General features: G+C 43.0%; 1 protein-coding gene across 1 annotated transcript in view; it reads left to right on the top strand.

Moving 5' to 3' along the window:
• SH3TC2 (SH3 domain and tetratricopeptide repeats 2) overlaps positions 1–17,586 on the top strand; it is a 66,842-nt gene that overhangs the window by 3,933 nt on the left and 45,323 nt on the right. The window contains exons 2-3 of the mRNA XM_007447490.1: positions 13,746–13,844; positions 17,309–17,436. Of these exons, the coding sequence (XP_007447552.1) occupies positions 13,746–13,844; positions 17,309–17,436 (227 nt within the window). The remainder of the gene's footprint in view (positions 1–13,745; positions 13,845–17,308; positions 17,437–17,586) is intronic.

Raw genomic sequence — 17,586 nt, 5'->3', positions numbered from 1 at the left:
AGTAAAATCATTACTCCTCTCTGGGGCCTTAGTTTCTCAACAGTAAAATTAGGAGTGGAACTCAACGGTCTTTTATTCCCTTCAAATATTTGTTTTCTGTAATTATTGCCTCTCCTCATCTTTATCTCTCATATTTAAAATGTCAAGATGCCTTCCCTTTTCTAACTTTAAAATATAGTGTAATTCACTTTATTCCCTGACTTCTTATTTGCCAAGATCATAGTCCATATTCTCACACTCACACCCGTGGACTGCCATACAATTTTTCAGCTATCCTCCTTGCTTCTCCTCCTTGCCTCTCTCTGTCCTTCCTGTGCTATCCCAGGTAGAATTTCCACTTTTGTTTTGCCACGCCTATGCACGGGAATGTTTCATAGCTCCATATTGCTTGCTATATCCAATCTAAATTCCTCTGCCTTCCTTAAAATGCTCTCCCTATCCTGACTCTACCATATTTATCAATTTTAGCCCCATGACCACTCACCTCTCCAGTATGTCCTCTGTCAGCTCATGTGCATGCAAAGTTCATTCACCCCTATCCTGCTGAGCTCTTTACCAGTAATCCTGCTTTTCTACCACCTATATGAATCGACCAACAAAATAAAGAGGAAGCCATAGACTGGGGGATAATACTTGTAAACCACATATCTGACACTTGTATCCAGAATATTTTAAAAAAATCTTATAACTCAGTAATGAGAAGGTAAACAACCCAATTAAAATGTACAGACACTTTCATTCAGAAAATACAGGGATGGAAAATAAGCATGTGAAAAAATATTCAACATCATTAGTTATTAGGGAAGTATAAATTGAAACAATGAGATAAAACTGCAAACCTACTAGAATGGCTACACTTAAGAAGACTGATACTCTCAAGTGTTGATGTGAATGTGGAGCAACAGGAACTTTCACACATTGCTGATGAAAATGCAAAATGGTACAGCCATTTTGGAAAGCAGTTTGGCAGGTTTTTTTTTTTTCTGTGCCAAAGTCAATTTTATTTTATTTTTTTGATATCTTTATTCGAGTATAATTACTTTACAATGTTGTCTTAGTTTCTGTTGTATAACAAAGTGACTCAGCTATATGTATACATATATTCCCATATCCCCTCCCTCTTGCATCTCCCTCCCACCCTCCCTATCCCACCCCCTAGGTGGTCACAAAGCACCGAGCTGATCTCCCTGTGCTATGCAGCTTCTTCCCACTAGCTATCTATTTTCCATTTGGTAGTGTGTATATGTCAATGCTACTCTCTCACTTCGTCCCAGCTTACCCTTCCCCCTCCCCATGTCCTCAAGTCCATTCTCTATGTCTGCGTCTTTATTCCTGTCCTGCCCCTAGGTTCATCAGAACCTTTTTTTTTTTAGATTCCATATATATGTGTTAGCATACAGTATTTGTTTTTCTCTTTCTGACTTACTTCACTCTGTATGCAGACTCTAGCTTCATCCACCTCACTACAAATAACTCGATTTCATTTCTTTTTATGGCTGAGTAATATTCCATTGTATATATGTGCCACATCTTCTTTATCCATTCCTCTGTCGATGGACACTTAGGTTGGTTTCATGTCCTGGCTATTGTAAATAGGGCTGCAATGAACATTGTGGTACATGTCTCTTTTGGAATTATGGTTTTCTCGGGGTATATGCCCAGTAGTGGTGTTGCTGGGTCATATGGTAGTTCACTTTTTGGTTTTTTAAGGAACCTCTTTACTGTTCTCCATAGTGGCTCTATCAATTTACATTCCCACCAATGGTGCAAGAGGGTTCCCTTTTCTCCACACCCTCTCCAGCATTCATTATTTGTAGATTTTTTGGTGATGGCCATTCTGACCAGTGTGAGGTGATATCTCATTGTGGTTTTGATTTGCATTTCTCTAATGATTAGTGATGTTGAGCATCCTTTCATGTGTTTGTTGGCAATCTGTATGTCTTCTTTGGAGAAAGATCTATTTAGGTCTAGTTTGGCAGTTTTTAAATAAATCTCTGTGCTTTTTGAATTGAGTGTTAGTAACTTTCTCTAAGCAATAATAACAATAAAAATAAAACTAGCTTCCAGAAAGTAATTTATTGATTCATAAATAAAAAGTTCAGGGGTTGTTTGTTTCAGGTATGTCTGGGTCAAAATATTCAAATGATATTATCTGGACATTATCTTTCCTAAGCTCTGTTTGTACTGGGTTGGCCTCAACCTCAGGCAAACTTTCTCCCTGTAGTGGGCCCCATAGCTCCAGACTGTCATATTCACAGCTTCAAGTGCAGCAGTGGAAAGGAATCTTTTCCTGAAGAGGTCTAAGGAGAGTCCTAGGACCAGTTCTCACTGGCTTAACTTTGGTCACCTGGCCATGGTACAGCATAACCTGACTGGCTTACGCTTGAGTCACGTGTCCACTTTTGGAGCTACGGATGGAGTCAGCCCCATCTGAATGACACAGACTAGGTTTACATGGGTCACATCGCTAATGAGGAAGTCAGGGATTGAGTCCAGAACTACCTGATTGCAGATTTTTTTCCTAGCCACTTCTCTACCTGCCTCCATTTTTAGAAAACAAAGCATATCCATTACAGAATATTTGGAAAGTAGACAAAAGTACAGAAAAAAATGGTTAAAAGTGACCCAGCAATATCTATCATGGGCCTTTTGGTTTATTTCCTTTGTCATTTTAAAAAAATCATATATTTTTCCTAAAGTACTTTATTCTATATGATAGTTTTTTTTCCAGTTTTATTGAGATGTAATTGACATTCAGCACTGTATAAATTTAAGGTGTACAGCATGATGATTTGAACTACATACATCAAGAAGTGATTACCACAGTAAGTTTAGTGGACATCCATCATTTCCAACAAATATAAAATTAAAGAAAAGGAAAAAAAATTTTTCCTTGTGATTTGGGCCCTCTCTCTTTTTTTCTTGATGAATCTGGCTAAAGGTTTATCAATTTTGTTTATTTTTTCAAAGAACAAGCTCTTAGTTTATTGTTTTTTCAGTTTCTATTTCATTCATTTCTGCTTTGATCTTTATGATTTCTTTCCTTCTACTAATTTTGGGTTGTGTTTGCTCTTCTTTTTCTAGTTCCTTTAGGTATAAGGCTAGGTTGTTTGTGATTTTTCTTGTTTCTCAAGGTAGGCTTGTATTGCTATAATCTTGCCTCCTAGAACTGCTTTATCTGTGTCCCATAGATTTTGGATCATTGTGTTTTAGTTTTCATTTGTCTCCAGATAGTTTTTGTTCTTCAGTGATCACTGGTTGTTTAGTAGCATATTGTTTAGCCTCCATGTGTTTGTGCTCTTTGCAGTTTTTTCTTTCAGTTTTTTCTTTCTTGTAGTTGATTTCTAGTCTTACAGTGTTGTGGTCAGAGAAGATGCTTGATAGAATTTCAATTTTCATAAATTTCCTGAGACTTGTTTTGTGGCCTAGCATGTGATCTATCCTAGAGAATGTTCCATGTGTACTTGAAAAGAATGTGTATTCTGCTGATTTTGGATGGACTGTTCTATATAAACCTATTAAGTTCATCTGGTCTAATGTGTCATTTAAGCCCAGTATTCTGTACTGATTTTGTCTAGATGATTTGTCTATTATTGATATAAGTGGGGTGTCAAAGTCCCCTAGTAATATTGGGTTACTGTCAATTTCTCCCTTTATGTCTGTTAATACTTGCTTTATGTATTTAGGTGCTCCACTGTCAGATGCATATAAATTTAAAATTTTTATATCTCCTGTTGGATTGATCCCTTGATAATTATGTAGTGCCTTTCTTTGTCTCTTGTTACTGTCTTTGTTTTCTGAAGTCTATTTTGTCTGATATAAATTTTTGCTACTGTGGCTTCTTTTTCATTTCCATTTGTATGGAATATCTTTTTCCATTCCCTCATTTTCAGTCTGTATGTGTTTTTAGATCTGAAGTGAATCTCCTGTAGGCAGCATATATGTATGGGTCTTGTTTTTGTATCCATTCAGCTACTCTATGTCTTTTGATTGGAGCATTCAGTCTATTTACATTTAAAGTAATTATTGATAGGTATAAACTTATTGCCATTTTGTTAGTTGTTTTTGGAGTTCTTTTTTGTTTCTTTCTTCTTCTTTTGTTCCTTTCTCTTGTGATTTGATGACTATCTTTAGTGCTATGTTTGTGTTTGTATCTCTTTTTTGTGTGTGTATCTACTGTAGATTTTTGGTTTATGGTTACCGTAAGGCATTTATACACACACACACACACACACACACACATATAACTTTTGTACTGTGTATTCTTTACTTATTGTGGCTACAGATGATTTTACTACGTTTTTCTTTTAACCTTCCTACTAGCTTTATATGTAGTTGAGTTACTACTTTTACTGCATGTTTGCCTTTACTAATGAGCTTTTTTCTTTCGTAATTTTCATGTTTCTAGTTGTGGCCTTTTCTTGTTTTCTTGGAGAATTCTCTTTAAAATTTCTTGTAAAGCTTGGTGGTGCTGAACTCTTTTAGCTTTTGTCTGTAAAACTTCTGATCTCTCCATCAAATCTGAATGAAAGCCTTCCCAGGTTGAGTATTCTTGGTTGCAGGTTTTTCGTTTTCATCACTTTAAATGTATTGTTCCAGTCCCTTCTGACCTGCAGAGTTTCTGCTGAAAAGTCAGTTGATAGCCTTATGGGACTTTCCTTATAAGTAATTTGTTGTTTTTCTCTTGCCCTTTTAACATATTCTCCCTTTATCTGTGATTTCCAACATTTTAATTACAATATGTCTTGGTGTGGTTCTCTTTGGGTTGATTCTGTCTGGGACTCTCTGTGATTCCTGGACCTAGATGTCTGTTTGCTTTCCCAGGTTAAAAAGGTTTCAGCTATTATGTTCCCTGCTCCTTTCTCTCTCTCTCTTCTCCTTCTGGGACCCCTTTAACATGAATGTTAGGATGCTTGATGTTGTCCTAGAGGTCTCTTAAACTGTCTTCATTAATTTTCATTCCTTTTTCTTTTCAGCTTGAGTGATTTCCACTACTCTGCCTTCCAGCTCACTGATCTCTTCCTCTATGTCATATAATCCACTGTTGATTCCTTCCAGTGTATTTTTTATATCAGTTATTGTATTCTTCATCTCTGTTTGGTTCTTTATATTTTCTAACTCTTCGTTAAAAACTTCTAACTTCTCACTCTGTTCATCCAATTTTCTCCGGAGTTCTTGAACATCTTTATGATCCTTACCTTGAACACTTTATTAGTAGATTGCTTATCTCCACTTCACTTAGTTCTTCTTCTGGAGTTTTATCTTGTTCCTTCATTTGGAATATATTCTTCTGTTGCCTCATTTTGCCTAATTTGTTTTTTTTTTTTTTAATTCTATGCAGGGCTTCCCTGGTGGCGCAGTGGTTGAGAGTCCACCTGCCAATGCAGGGGACACAGGTTCATGCCCCGGTCCGGGAAGATCCCACATGCTGCGGAGTGGCTGGGCTTGTGAGCCATGGCCGCTGAGCCTGCGCATCCGGAGCCTGTGCTCCGCAACGGGAGAGGCCACAACAGTGAAAGGCCCGCATACCGTAAAAAAAAAAAAAAAAAAATTCTGTGCATTTGATAGGTTAACTACATTTCCCAACCTTGTAGTAGTGGCCTTTTGTAGGAGATGTCCTATGTGTCCCAGCAGTGGACTCCTTTCTGGTCACCAGAGCTATATAATCTAGGGGTGCCCCCTATATGGGTTGCATGGGTCCTTCTGTTGTGGCAGGCTGACTACTGTGTAGTCTGCTACATTTCCCAACCTTGTAGTAGTGGCCTTTTGTAGGAGATGTCCTATGTGTCCCAGCAGTGGACTCCTTTCTGGTCACCAGAGCTATATAATCTAGGGGTGCCCCCTATATGGGTTGCATGGGTCCTTCTGTTGTGGCAGGCTGACTACTGGTGTAGTCTGGTAGGTATGGCTGGCCCCCAGTCTGGTTGGTTGCCAGGTCACTGGTAGGCATGGCTGGGTAATCTGAGGCAGCTGGCTGTGGAGCCCCAGCACCGCTGGGGCTAGTGCTGGTGGGTGGAGCTGGGTTCTGGGTGGGTGATTGCAGGGTCAGGGGTCCTGGATCTATTGTTAGCCTGCTGTTGAGCAGGGTTGGTTCCTTACATTGCTGACTGCAGGATCTGGGGTGTCCCTAAGCTAGTGTTGGCCTACTGGTGAGAAGGGCTCGGTCCTCTGATGGCTGGCTGAGGGGCCCAAGGTGTTTCAGAGCTGGTGTCAGCCTGCTAGATGGTGGGGCCATGGCCTGGAGGGTCCCAGTGCTGGTGTTGACCTTCTGGTGGATGAGGCCTGATCCCAGAGCAGCTGTCTGTGGGGCCCAAGTTGTCCCAGAGCTGGTGCTGGCCTGCTGATGGGCAAGGCTGGGTCCCATGGGGTCCTGGGCCTGGTGCTGACCTGCTAGTGGGTGGGCTGGGTCCTGACATGGCAGGCTGCAGGGCTATAGTGGTGCTGTGGTTGATGTCTGCCAGGTGGTGGGTATGGTCAGAGCCCAGGGGATCCCAGGGCTGGTACTTGCCCATGGGTTGGTAAGGTTGGGTCCTGGGGCTAGTGCTGGACCACTGGTGGGCAGAGCTGGGTCCTAGGGTCTCTGGCTGCAGGGCCTGGGGATCCTGGAGCTGGAGTCAGCCCTGTGGTAGATAGGGCCAGGTCCTGGGGTGGCTATGAGCTCAGGGGGTCTTAAGGCAGCCAGCCTGCCAGTGAGTGGGGCTGTGTCCTTGCCTGGCCTGTTGCATGGCCTGAGACATCACAGTACTGGTACTGACAGGCTGCTGGTGGGGCCAGGTCCAGCACTAATAAGCTAGAGGGAAATTCCAAAATGGTGCTTGCCAGTACCAGTGTCCTCACGATAGAACAAGATTGCAAAAATGTCTGTCCCCATTGTCCATGTCCCCATGGTGAGTTCCAGTTGCCTCCTACCTCTCCGGGAGGCTCTCCAAGATAATCAGGTAGGTCTGACTCAGGCTCCTTTCAAGCGGTAGCCTCTTTCCTGGGTCCCAGAGAATGTGAGATTTCATGTGTTCCCTTTAAGAGTGGAGCCTCTATTTCCTTCAGCCCTCTGGGACTCCTGAAAATAAGCCCCACTGGCCTTCAAAGCCAAATGTTCTGGGCGTTTGCTTTCTGGTGCAGGACCCCTGGGCTGGGGAGTCCAGTGTGAGCTTGGACCCCTTACTCCTTGGGAAGAACCTCTGCAATTGTAATTATCCTCCTGTTTGTGGGCTGCCCACATTGGGGTATGGAACTTGAAGAGACCATGCCTGTGTTCCTCCTACCTGTCTTACTGTGTCTTGTTTCTTCTTTATATCTTTAGCTGTAGAAGACTTTTTTGCTAGTCTTTTGGTCTTTCTCATCAGTAGCTGCTCTGTAAATAATTGTAATTTTGGTGTGCCCATGGGAGGAGGTGAGCTCAGGGTCTTCCTACTCAGAGCTCAGGGTCTTCCTACTCCACCATCTTGGCCACTCCCTGATATGATAGTTTCTTGTTGTGGTCTCTGGTTCTTTTTCAAGGCCCAGCTCAAGTCTTCAAATCTTTCATGCTGAAATATAATTCCATGTTTAAAAGAGCTCTGTAAACTGTAAATCCCTGTGCAACTATTAACTGTTCTTCACATTATAGAGCTCCCTTTGATATTCCAGATTCTTTACTGTTTCTCAAGAAGCTGTCTTCTGGCTCATGGGTCCCCAAACAGTTGGTGAATTAGCTCTTTCTACTCCAGAGATTCTCACACTATAGAGAACATCAGAAATCCTCAAAGTGCTAGGTAAAAATACAATATCCCTGAGATATTCTCAGGGGAGTAAGTGAGAAGGCTCCAGGAATATTAAAATTCATCTTTTTATTGAAATTTATCATTCATACAGAATTGTACATGAAACTATATGTACACAGCTGGTGAATTTTCACAAGGTGAATATATCTAACTATGCTGCCTCCTGTGGCTGTAATTCATTACTTCTCATTGGTATATTGTATTTAATTGTATATGTCATCATTTACTTAACCATTCTAGTGTAGATGGACGTTTGAGTCGTTGCCAGGTTTGGGCTGTTATGAATTACTACTGCTCTGAGTATTTTAGTAGATATATTCTTGTGATGACATGTATGTATTATTTGGGATAATAGTGGAGTGGAACTGCTGAATCTTATGCATATGTACCTACGCATATGTTCAGCTTGAAGTGATACCGTCAAACAGTTTTCCAAAGTGAAAATTTTCAAAATTTATTCTCACACTTGCAGTATATGAGAGTTCTGGTTGCTGTGTATCCTTACAAACACTTGGCTTTACCTGTTTTTTTCATTTTTGCCAATCTGTGTAGAGGTGTTCCACTGTGGTTTTAATTTTCATTTCCCTGATGAACTTGAGAAAATTTTCGTAAACCTACTGGCTGTTTGGATATTATCTTTGGTGAAATGCCTATTCAAGGCTTTTGCCCATTTTTCTAGTGGGTTACCCATCTATTTCTTAAAATTTTTAGCATTCTTTATATATTCTGGATTTAAATTCTTTGATGAATACACATATTGTCTACAGTTTCTTCTGTTCTGTCACTTTTATCGCTCTCTTAATTACATCTTTTGACTAACAGAAGTTTTTGCTTTTAATGTACAGTAAGTCCCCTACATACGAATGAGTTCTGTCCTGAGAGCGAGTTCGTAAGTGTAATTTGTTCGTAAGTCCAACAAAGTTAGCCTAGGTACCCAACTAACACAATCAGCTATATAGTACTGTACTGTTATAGGTTAATAATACTTTTCACAAAAATAATACATAAAAAACAAACACAAAAAATAAAGAAACCATTTTTAATCTTACAGTACAGTACCTTGAAAAGTACAGTAGTACCGTACAACAGCTGGCATACAGGGGCTGGCATCGAGCGAACAGGCAAGAAGAGTTACTGACTGGAGGAGAGGGAGGAGGTAGGAGATAGTAGAGCTGAAGGATCGTCAGCAATAGGAGACAGAAGGCAAGCTGCAATTTCACCCACACCTGACGTTGATGGCACAGCTTCTGGTTCCTTGCTGGGTTCAATTCTATCTACCCTCTTGAAAAAATGATCCAGTGACGTCTGGGTAGTAGCTCTTCCTTTCTCATCCTAGAAGACACGGTACCACTGGATTGCATTCTAAAGAGCTGCTGCAAACTTCATGTACTGTTCTACGTTCGGGGCCTGTGCCTCAAAAACTAACAGTGCCTCCTCAAATAAAGAAAAGCCCCTTGCCATTTCCTGCATTGTGAAACTCTTTGGTTCTTCAGTTACTTCTTCTTCCTCTTGTCTCTCTTCGTACTTTCTCTGGGCACGTTCGCATCTTTGAAAGTTCACAACTTGAAGGTTCATATGTAGGGCACTTACCGTATTCCAATCTATCCATTATTTCTTTTGTGGGTAGTACTTTTTCCACTCTGTCTAGAAAATTGCTGGCTACCCCAAGTCATGCAGATACTCTTCTAACTCTTACTCCAAGATTTTTTGGTACAGGTATCTTTTAAAAAACAAGCAACTAAATAATTCTGATGCAGACTATCCACAAATCACATTCTGCAAAACTGCAATTTTCTGCTCTAAACCTCACATGTCCTTTAAGAGCTGTGCGCCCTACCCTCTCCCCCAAACCAGGGTCACCATCGTGAACTTCCTTCTTCAAGGTAGGCTCATGCCACAGGCCCTCATGGTCCTCAGGCCATTGTCTCTTCTCATGGAGCCTTACAACAGGGACAGATGCACAAAGTTTGCCAGGGCTGGGTATAAATACGTGAGCTGGCAGTTTGGGGACCATGAGAGCCAGAGGACAAATGCCCCATAGTGGTGGCAGCGACCGCTCAGTCCCAGCTGACTGTTGCCAGATAAGAATGAGGGTCCCAGACCATAGTTCTTCCAGTTTTCAAAGCAAAGCCAAGCATCTGGGTTATGTAAAACATCCTGATTTCTAAATGATGTAGAGCAATTTAAACCTTAAAAATTCACTGTGCGGTAGCAGAAACTAACGCACCATTGTAAAGCAATTGTACTCCAATAAAGATGTTAAAAAAAAAAAAAACCCCCAACAGCTTGTTAAAATAATTCTTAAATTCCTTTAGCCTCTCCCAATATTTTAGTTACTTGTCCTCAGTTGCCTGTGTTTGTTCAACCTAGTATAAAATCCTTTAGGTTTTTCCCCTTCTTTAGATCTTCATTTCCTCATGTGGACTTTCACATTATATAAAATGTACGTTAAATAAAATATCTATGTTTTCTCCTGTTTAAAAAAAAAAATTCACTGTGCAGGGGGAAAAAAAGAAAAGAAAAATGTGGGTTTTCTGTGGCCTGTGGCCTCTGGTATACCAGTTTTCAAACTCTGTCCTAGTGTAAGGAAGCAGGCTGCCACTCCAAGTGTGATCCTGGGACCAGCAGGATGGTCACCTGGGAGCACATTAGAAATGAAGAACCTCAGGCTTCCATCTACTGAGGCAGAATCTGCAATTTATCAATAGCCCCAGGTGATTCATACAGTCATTAAAGTGTGAAAACTTTATGTAGATGTATGGTTTTTATTTTGAATTTTATTTTATTTATTTTTTATACAGCAGGCTCTGATTAGTCATCCATTGTATACACATCAGTGTATACATGTCAATCCCAATCTCCCAATTCATCCCACCAGATGTATGGTTCTTAATACTGGCTTAAATCAGAATCATTTGGGGAACTTAAGAAAAATACCTGTATCGATGTGGTGATGTCTAGCTCTTCCCGGCCGGGCCCAACTGATGAGGGACGGACGTTCATGGCGAACAGGCATGTCAATCCCAATCTCCCAATTCATCCCACCAGATGTATGGTTCTTAATACTGGCTTAAATCAGAATCATTTGGGGAACTTAAGAAAAATACCTGTATCGATGTGGTGATGTCTAGCTCTTCCCGGCCGGGCCCAACTGATGAGGGACGGACGTTCAGGGCGAACAGGTCCTCTCTTCTCGTTCGGCCCCGGCCCCTTGCCTCTCCTCCCCGCCTGCTGGTGGTGTGTGTAAGACAGAGGTGCGGAATCCCCGCTGGACCTCGGTCTCCTGCCCTCTGCCTCCTGCCCTCTGCCTCACGGCGGGCGCCGGGCGGACCGGGTCCGCTCACGCAGCCGGCACTCTAGCCTCGCCTTCTCGGAGGGTCTCGCGAGGCGTCCCACAGCTCACCACGCGCCCTCGTCGGTGCGTGAGCGTCCCGCCTACTCCCTGCAGTGCACCCTCTGGCTGGCTCCAGGCGTCCCTCAGGTGGCATCGCTTCCGGTTCTCAGCGAGCCCCTCGGGTTCCCCCTGTGGTGGTGAGTCTGGTGAGCAGCTCTCTTGGGGAGTCCAGGTGATAAGGAAGGCACGCCGGTGTCCCTCGTAGGGGCAGGTGCCTTGTGGGGGTCGTCCTCATATGTGCAGGGGGACTGACTTGGCCGTGTGTTCCCCCTTCGCCGGGGTTGCGCGCGGGAGTGTGAGCTATCGTGACGGGCTGGGTGATGCGAAGGGGGGTTCAGGCAAGCCCCCTGGTTAGGCAAACGCAGGAGCCTGAGGCTTCGCAGGCGTTGCCCGCCCCTGACCATGAATGCTCATGTTGACCCCATGCTTACCCAACCGCAGACCGCCCCCCGCCCCGCCCAGCCGAGAACTGGCATCTCCCGAAGTGCATCCGTGGGCCTGATGGGGAGACGATGGGTGGGGGACTGGGGCACGACACGCCCTGGGTGGGAAAGCCTTCTCTAGCGATCTGAGAGGGAGCGTTGGGGCGCCGTACCACCCTGCCGCTGCCCCTCCAAGGCTCACAGTAGCCCCCGCACCGTGTGTGGGCAGAATCCCTCGCCTTCCGGTGAGTGGTGGGCTGGCCCAGCCGTGAGGCCACGTGCCGCTCTTCAGGGGAGGGGGAAGTAAAAAAGAAAAATACCCATGACTGGGCAGCACTATGAACGATGTAAATCAGCATTTCTGGAGATGAGGCCTAGGCACTGATATTTTTTAAAAGCATCCTGGGGGATTTGAATAGGCAGCCAGGGTTGAGAAGCGCTAATTTAGATCAAGCCCTCACTTATGATTGGGAAATGTGAAATCCCAAAAAATGGATGGATGAAATATCTTGACCAATGTTACCTGACTAATGTATCAGAGAATCTGATTTGTGCAAACTTATATCTCATGATTCCCAAGCCAGAGCCTTTTTGCTATAGTTACTTTTGGTTCCTGGAGGCAGAATGACAAAATGATCCTGCTAGACTATGACTCATTACTGCCAGCTTTCTAGCTAAGCTGCCTAACTTTCAGCACTGACCCCTAACAAGATATGATAGATGAAGAGCTGTGAGCTAATGGGCCTGTCCTTCAGCCCATTCAAGCCAAAATCCATTTCATTCCCTGTTCATTACCCAAAAAAGTGCTAACTGTTCCTGCTATGAATAGACATGGAAGATCCTCAGCTCGGGTCTCAAAGTCCCACTGTATAGGCACAGAAGAAGGCAAAGACTTCTGGCAGCAATTTGAGGATTTGGGTTCAGCATTAACCAGCAGTGATTGGATGGAGTGCAATTACTTCATCTCTTATCACTCTTGGGCTGCATCAACAGAAACACAGGTCCAGAATGCAAACGTGGTAGGTCTGCTTGAGTTTGATCCACCAACATTTTACAATTGAAGAAGCTGGATGGATTAGATGAATGACTGACAAATGGTGGTTGAGCCAAGATTCCTAATCCCTATTTCCAGTATCAGATAATGCTTATAATCTTCCGACCCCATGGTGGAGTCCTTGAGCAGTGTCGTGTTCAAAAGAACAGAGTAACCAACAGTACTGTGTTAGGACTTGAGTTCTCTTGTTGTATTTTGAGGATACCATGAAGGAGGCCCACATCCCATATCAATACTTGTGAATTTCCCTTTTTTTTTTTTCGCGGTTTGCGGGCCTCTCACTGCTGTGGCCTCACCCGTTGCGGAGCACAGGCTCCAGACGCGCAGGCTCAGTGGCCATGGCTTACAGGCCCAGCCACTCTGCGGCATGTGGGATCTTCCCGGACCGGGGCACGAAGCCGTGTCCCCTGCATCGGCAGGCGGACTCAACCACTGCGCCACCAGGGAAGCCCTGAATTTCCCTTTTATTCATTTTTACCTGCTGCCTTGTGCTTTATAGCTGTACTCTTCTTTTCTTTTCAACCCCATGCCATCAAAATAGCCTCCTCCTTAACCTTAGTCTAATGCTATGATTTTCTTTCCTCTCCTTTTCACTCCAATTTTACAGCTGCAAAGACAGGAACACTTTAGAGAGCTGGGGAGGAAAGAAGTCCCATACAGGACTCTGTATAGTGGGCAGACGGAAGGGCAGTCTGGGGACAATCATACATTTCAGGGCCATTACAGCCATGCCCCAGCCACCTCTCTTATGATGCTATTCTCACTTGCTCTGCTCCAGCACTTCTGTTATCCACCTTGCTGTAGTCAGATCTATAATGACCTTGTAGGCTCAGCATATATTGAACACGTTCAGTATACTAGGCCATGGGACTCAGTCTGACCTGTAGGTGGGAAATTTTTTTTTTTAATAAAGTGGGGACACTCAGGCTGCTGTAGGATTGAGATAGTATGCTTTAGTTGAATACTAAATAATTATTAGGCAATGGTGATAACAATTAGAGTTCTTCTAGTCCACCAGCCTTGGAGAAAATAATGATCACTTGATAAAAACTTGCAATCCTTGCTTATAGCTTTCTTATACTCTCGCAAATGATCTTTCATTTGATCTCATCCAGGTAAAGAAACTTCTTCCAAGGATCCAGCCATATCCACTGAGATTATATCCTCATCTGAAAACAAGGAAAAATGTTTCCTGCCACAGAATATGACTCCAGGTATCTAAACCCCAAAGACAAAACCTAGTTAAAAAATATTTTCCATGTAGAATATTACAGTAATCCCCTTATCAGTCCCATCTGCAAACTCCCTCCCTCTGATCCTTTCTAGGCACCACCATCAAATACATCTTTGTAAGCATGACCTTGACTATGATATTCACTTGCTCACAAATCTTCCAGTGCTCTCCATTGCCTGTAAGATTAAGCTAAGCCATCTCAAGCTAACACTCAGAGTTCTTCACAATCTGGCACATATTAGGAGCTCCATACATATTTGCTGTATTAAATAAAGTATATCATCAAATAGATTTTAAGGTGCTGAAGGGCAGGGGTAATTTTTGAATAATTAAGTATTCTACATAGTACCTAAAAGAGTTTTTTGTACATAATTGGTGCTCAGAAAATGTTTGGTAAATAAATACATGAATAATTGAATAGGTCCATGGGGGTCATGTTTGTATTCTGTATACTACCAAAACAGAGTTTTGGTAGTATACAGAATACAAACAGAGTTGGTTATACAGAGTTGGTTAAATAAATAAGTGAATAAAGGGTTGAGTATGTGGGGTGAGATTGGCTGAGCAGAAGGATGTCTGTCTGAATCTTTCAGAAGGAGAAAAAGATTTTGAAATTAAAGTGGAAAAAATCTTTTTCTCAGTACATATCTTTCACAGTGTTCCCCTTAAGAGACTTCAGTGAAGCTGGCAAATAGAGAACCATCCTCAGAGAAAGAGCTACACCTGGGCTGAACCTTGTACTGGAAACTCTGAGGATAAAGCTATAGAAGATACAGTTTCTGTTATCCAGGAACAGGGACCACTTTTGAGGGCAAATCACATGCCAAGCACATGCTAAGTCATCCCTGCATCTACTTCTCATCCTCACATGCTCACCTCTAGAAGGTGGCACCACACTCTGCATTGCAAAGGTGGCAAACAGGGACTCAGAGCGGGAGGTGACTTCCCTAGTGCTGCACAGTTAATACGTTATGAGAAAGGCATTCAATCCCTGGTCCTTGTTTGTAACCAGGGTGTTCCGTTGCCTCCCAAACATGTACTTTTATCCAGCATACAAAATCGAGATTTGTGAAAAAAGATTCGCATTATGAATGTTTGGAGGGATATACACTATGTAAACAGTGTAATGTCATGCCAGATTCTTTCTTTTCCCAATTTCAAATTCTGTCAGACTTCTTGGTTGACAATGAGAAAAACCTTGCCCTCTGTTTTTTGGTGTGCGTCAGTCTGCTTATCTGTCTGACAGCTTGGGCCATCCCTGAAAAAGCTGAATCACCCACCATCTGTTGTCTCATGAACACAGTGGAGTCAGCATTTTGTCTTATCAGTGCATGAAGGCAAGTGAACAAAGGGTACATGTAGGTGAAACTTAACCACCTGATCCTGAACTTGTCCGTCTTTCAGCATTTTCTGCCATGATGCTGTTTCCAGGAAGGTCATAGGGTGAGAAGGGGAGATTCAGCTCCAACTGCCACCCTCTTCTTTATGAGGAAGAGTCCCAGACAGAATCAGTCAGATACATTATCATGACTAAACCACCGGTTTTCAGAAGGATTAAAAAAAATGACAAAATGCACTTCACACTGAGACTCTGAACTTGATTTATTCCCCTATCCAAAGAGGGCACTGTAGGATCCCACAGTGGCACAGAGATGCTGCTCTGAGTATCAGCTCTCATTGGTTGAGATCCAAAAGCAGTTTGCTTTTTTAAATCCAGGTCTTTTAAGTTCTATAACCATGGATTCAAGTACATGGCAAGGAGGGTCACATTGAAGGGGCTGTCACTTATCAGGAGCTTTTCCCAGGAAGATTCTGGAGGGGAGTTTAGATCAGGCTTTGAAAGGACAGGAGGTTTGGTGAACAGAAATCACAGAATCAATTAGTGTCAAGGTTAATTACATTGTAACAAGATGGGGGCCACCAGCAGTAACTGCTGGAGCACTGGGCTGGGGGGTTGCAAGGGGCAAAAGCTAATGCTCACGTGTGTATTGAACATTTAGTATGCACCCAGCACTGAACAAAATGCTTTATGCACATAATCTCATTTAGTAAGCCTCTTAAAAACCCTGTGGGATAGTACTCTAAAAGCCATCTTATTAATTAGAAAAGTCAAGTGTAAAGAGGTAATTAACTGCTGAGGGTGGTGCAGTTAACAAAGGCAGAGCTGAGCCTCAAGTCCACGTCTGTGTGACTCCTCCTCCCTGGGCTTTACCTCCTCCTAGAGATCAGTGGTCAGTGAGGCTACCAGACAATCATTGGACCTGGACTGCGGCAGATGGAGGGCTTGCATGAGATTAGAACACAGGCCAGGGAGGAACGGAGTGGAACAAACATCCACCCAAAGCTCTCACCGATGTCAGGTCAGCTGGGCATGTCGTATCAGAGCTGGCCTGCAGCCACAGCATTTCCACCACTTCTTGGTTAAAGACAGGAAGACAGAAATGCAGGCTGCCTGTGTTCTCAGGCCAGCATGACAGGGGCCGTCTGTAATGTGCTCAGGAATTTGCAAAATCCCTGGCAGGTTAGGGCTAGAAGACAGACCTCTGTGCCTATCTAGTTGCTGCTGTCAGAAGGTTCATTGTGTTTGATAATTATTAATGCGATTGCTACTTATTGTCTGAAGAAGACACATGGCAAAGTGCAGTTATAAGATGAATCTCCTCAGTGTGGCCTTTCCCAGCAACACTATCCACTCTCCAACAGCTCCATCACTCTGTCTCTTTACCCTATTAACATTTTTTTTTATTCATAGCACTTTTCTCCATCTGAAATTACTGTGTTCATGGAATTGGTTACTTGCCAAGAATACAAGCTCCATGAGAACCGGACCTTGTCTATTTTGTTTACTGCTGTATCTCAGCACCTAAAACAGCCTCTGTTCACAGTATTGAATGAATGTGCATTTTGAAGATATTAAAGATAGACTTTAATATATTAGCCACTTACCCTGATAACAACAAATGCATAATCAGTAAGAAGCAGGTTAGAGGAAATGCATGTGTATATGTATAGTGCATGTAGTATTAATATCTATTACATATGATAAATTTGACATATAAATATACTTCCATAAATATGGATAAATTAGTATTCTTTGGAAACTTTCACAAATCATCCACAGGAGGAAATATATGTTCTAGCTGGTTCTGTGTGGCACTGTTCCCTCAGTGCCAGGCAGAGCAGGAATATACTCTGTACAAACAGAAATAACCAACCCAACTGCAGCAACTCCTGTGATTCCAGAACATTCTGGGCTTCAGCATTTTTTTCTTCTGGGGGAGGAAAGTTTAAAGAATGTGCTCAGGGAATTGTTAAGATCACTTGTAATCTCTGATGAGAACATCAATTTAGGGGTTGGGCGTGGGAAACATTGGGGGTTATCTAATTCTTTTTTCCCTGTTTCTGCATTTCCATCCTGATCTTTCTCACTCTGTTCTCTTTAAGATCTGACGCTCTCCTTCAGTGTGAAGAGCCGCTCCAGGAGGTGTGTAAATGGCCCCTTGCAAGAAGCAGCCAGGAGGCGGCTCTGGGCGCTGGAGAATGAGGACCAGGAGGTGCGTGCATTGTTTAAGGTGAGCTTCGCAGAGCAGTGCAACCTTGTGTCCACCTTGTGTCTGTCCACAACAGCCTCTCCAACACCTAGGACAGGAAGAAAGTCGGCCCTCAAGAAAACATCTGACTGACTAAATGAACGAAAATGTGCACATTCTTTGCTCAGCAGG

The sequence above is a fragment of the Lipotes vexillifer genome, unplaced genomic scaffold, assembly GCF_000442215.2.
Source record: "Lipotes vexillifer unplaced genomic scaffold, Lipotes_vexillifer_v1.1 scaffold1009, whole genome shotgun sequence".
NCBI classification, from domain to species: domain Eukaryota; kingdom Metazoa; phylum Chordata; class Mammalia; order Artiodactyla; family Lipotidae; genus Lipotes; species Lipotes vexillifer.
Note: the sequence above shows the minus strand (reverse complement) of the source record. Positions and strands in the feature narration are given on the sequence as shown.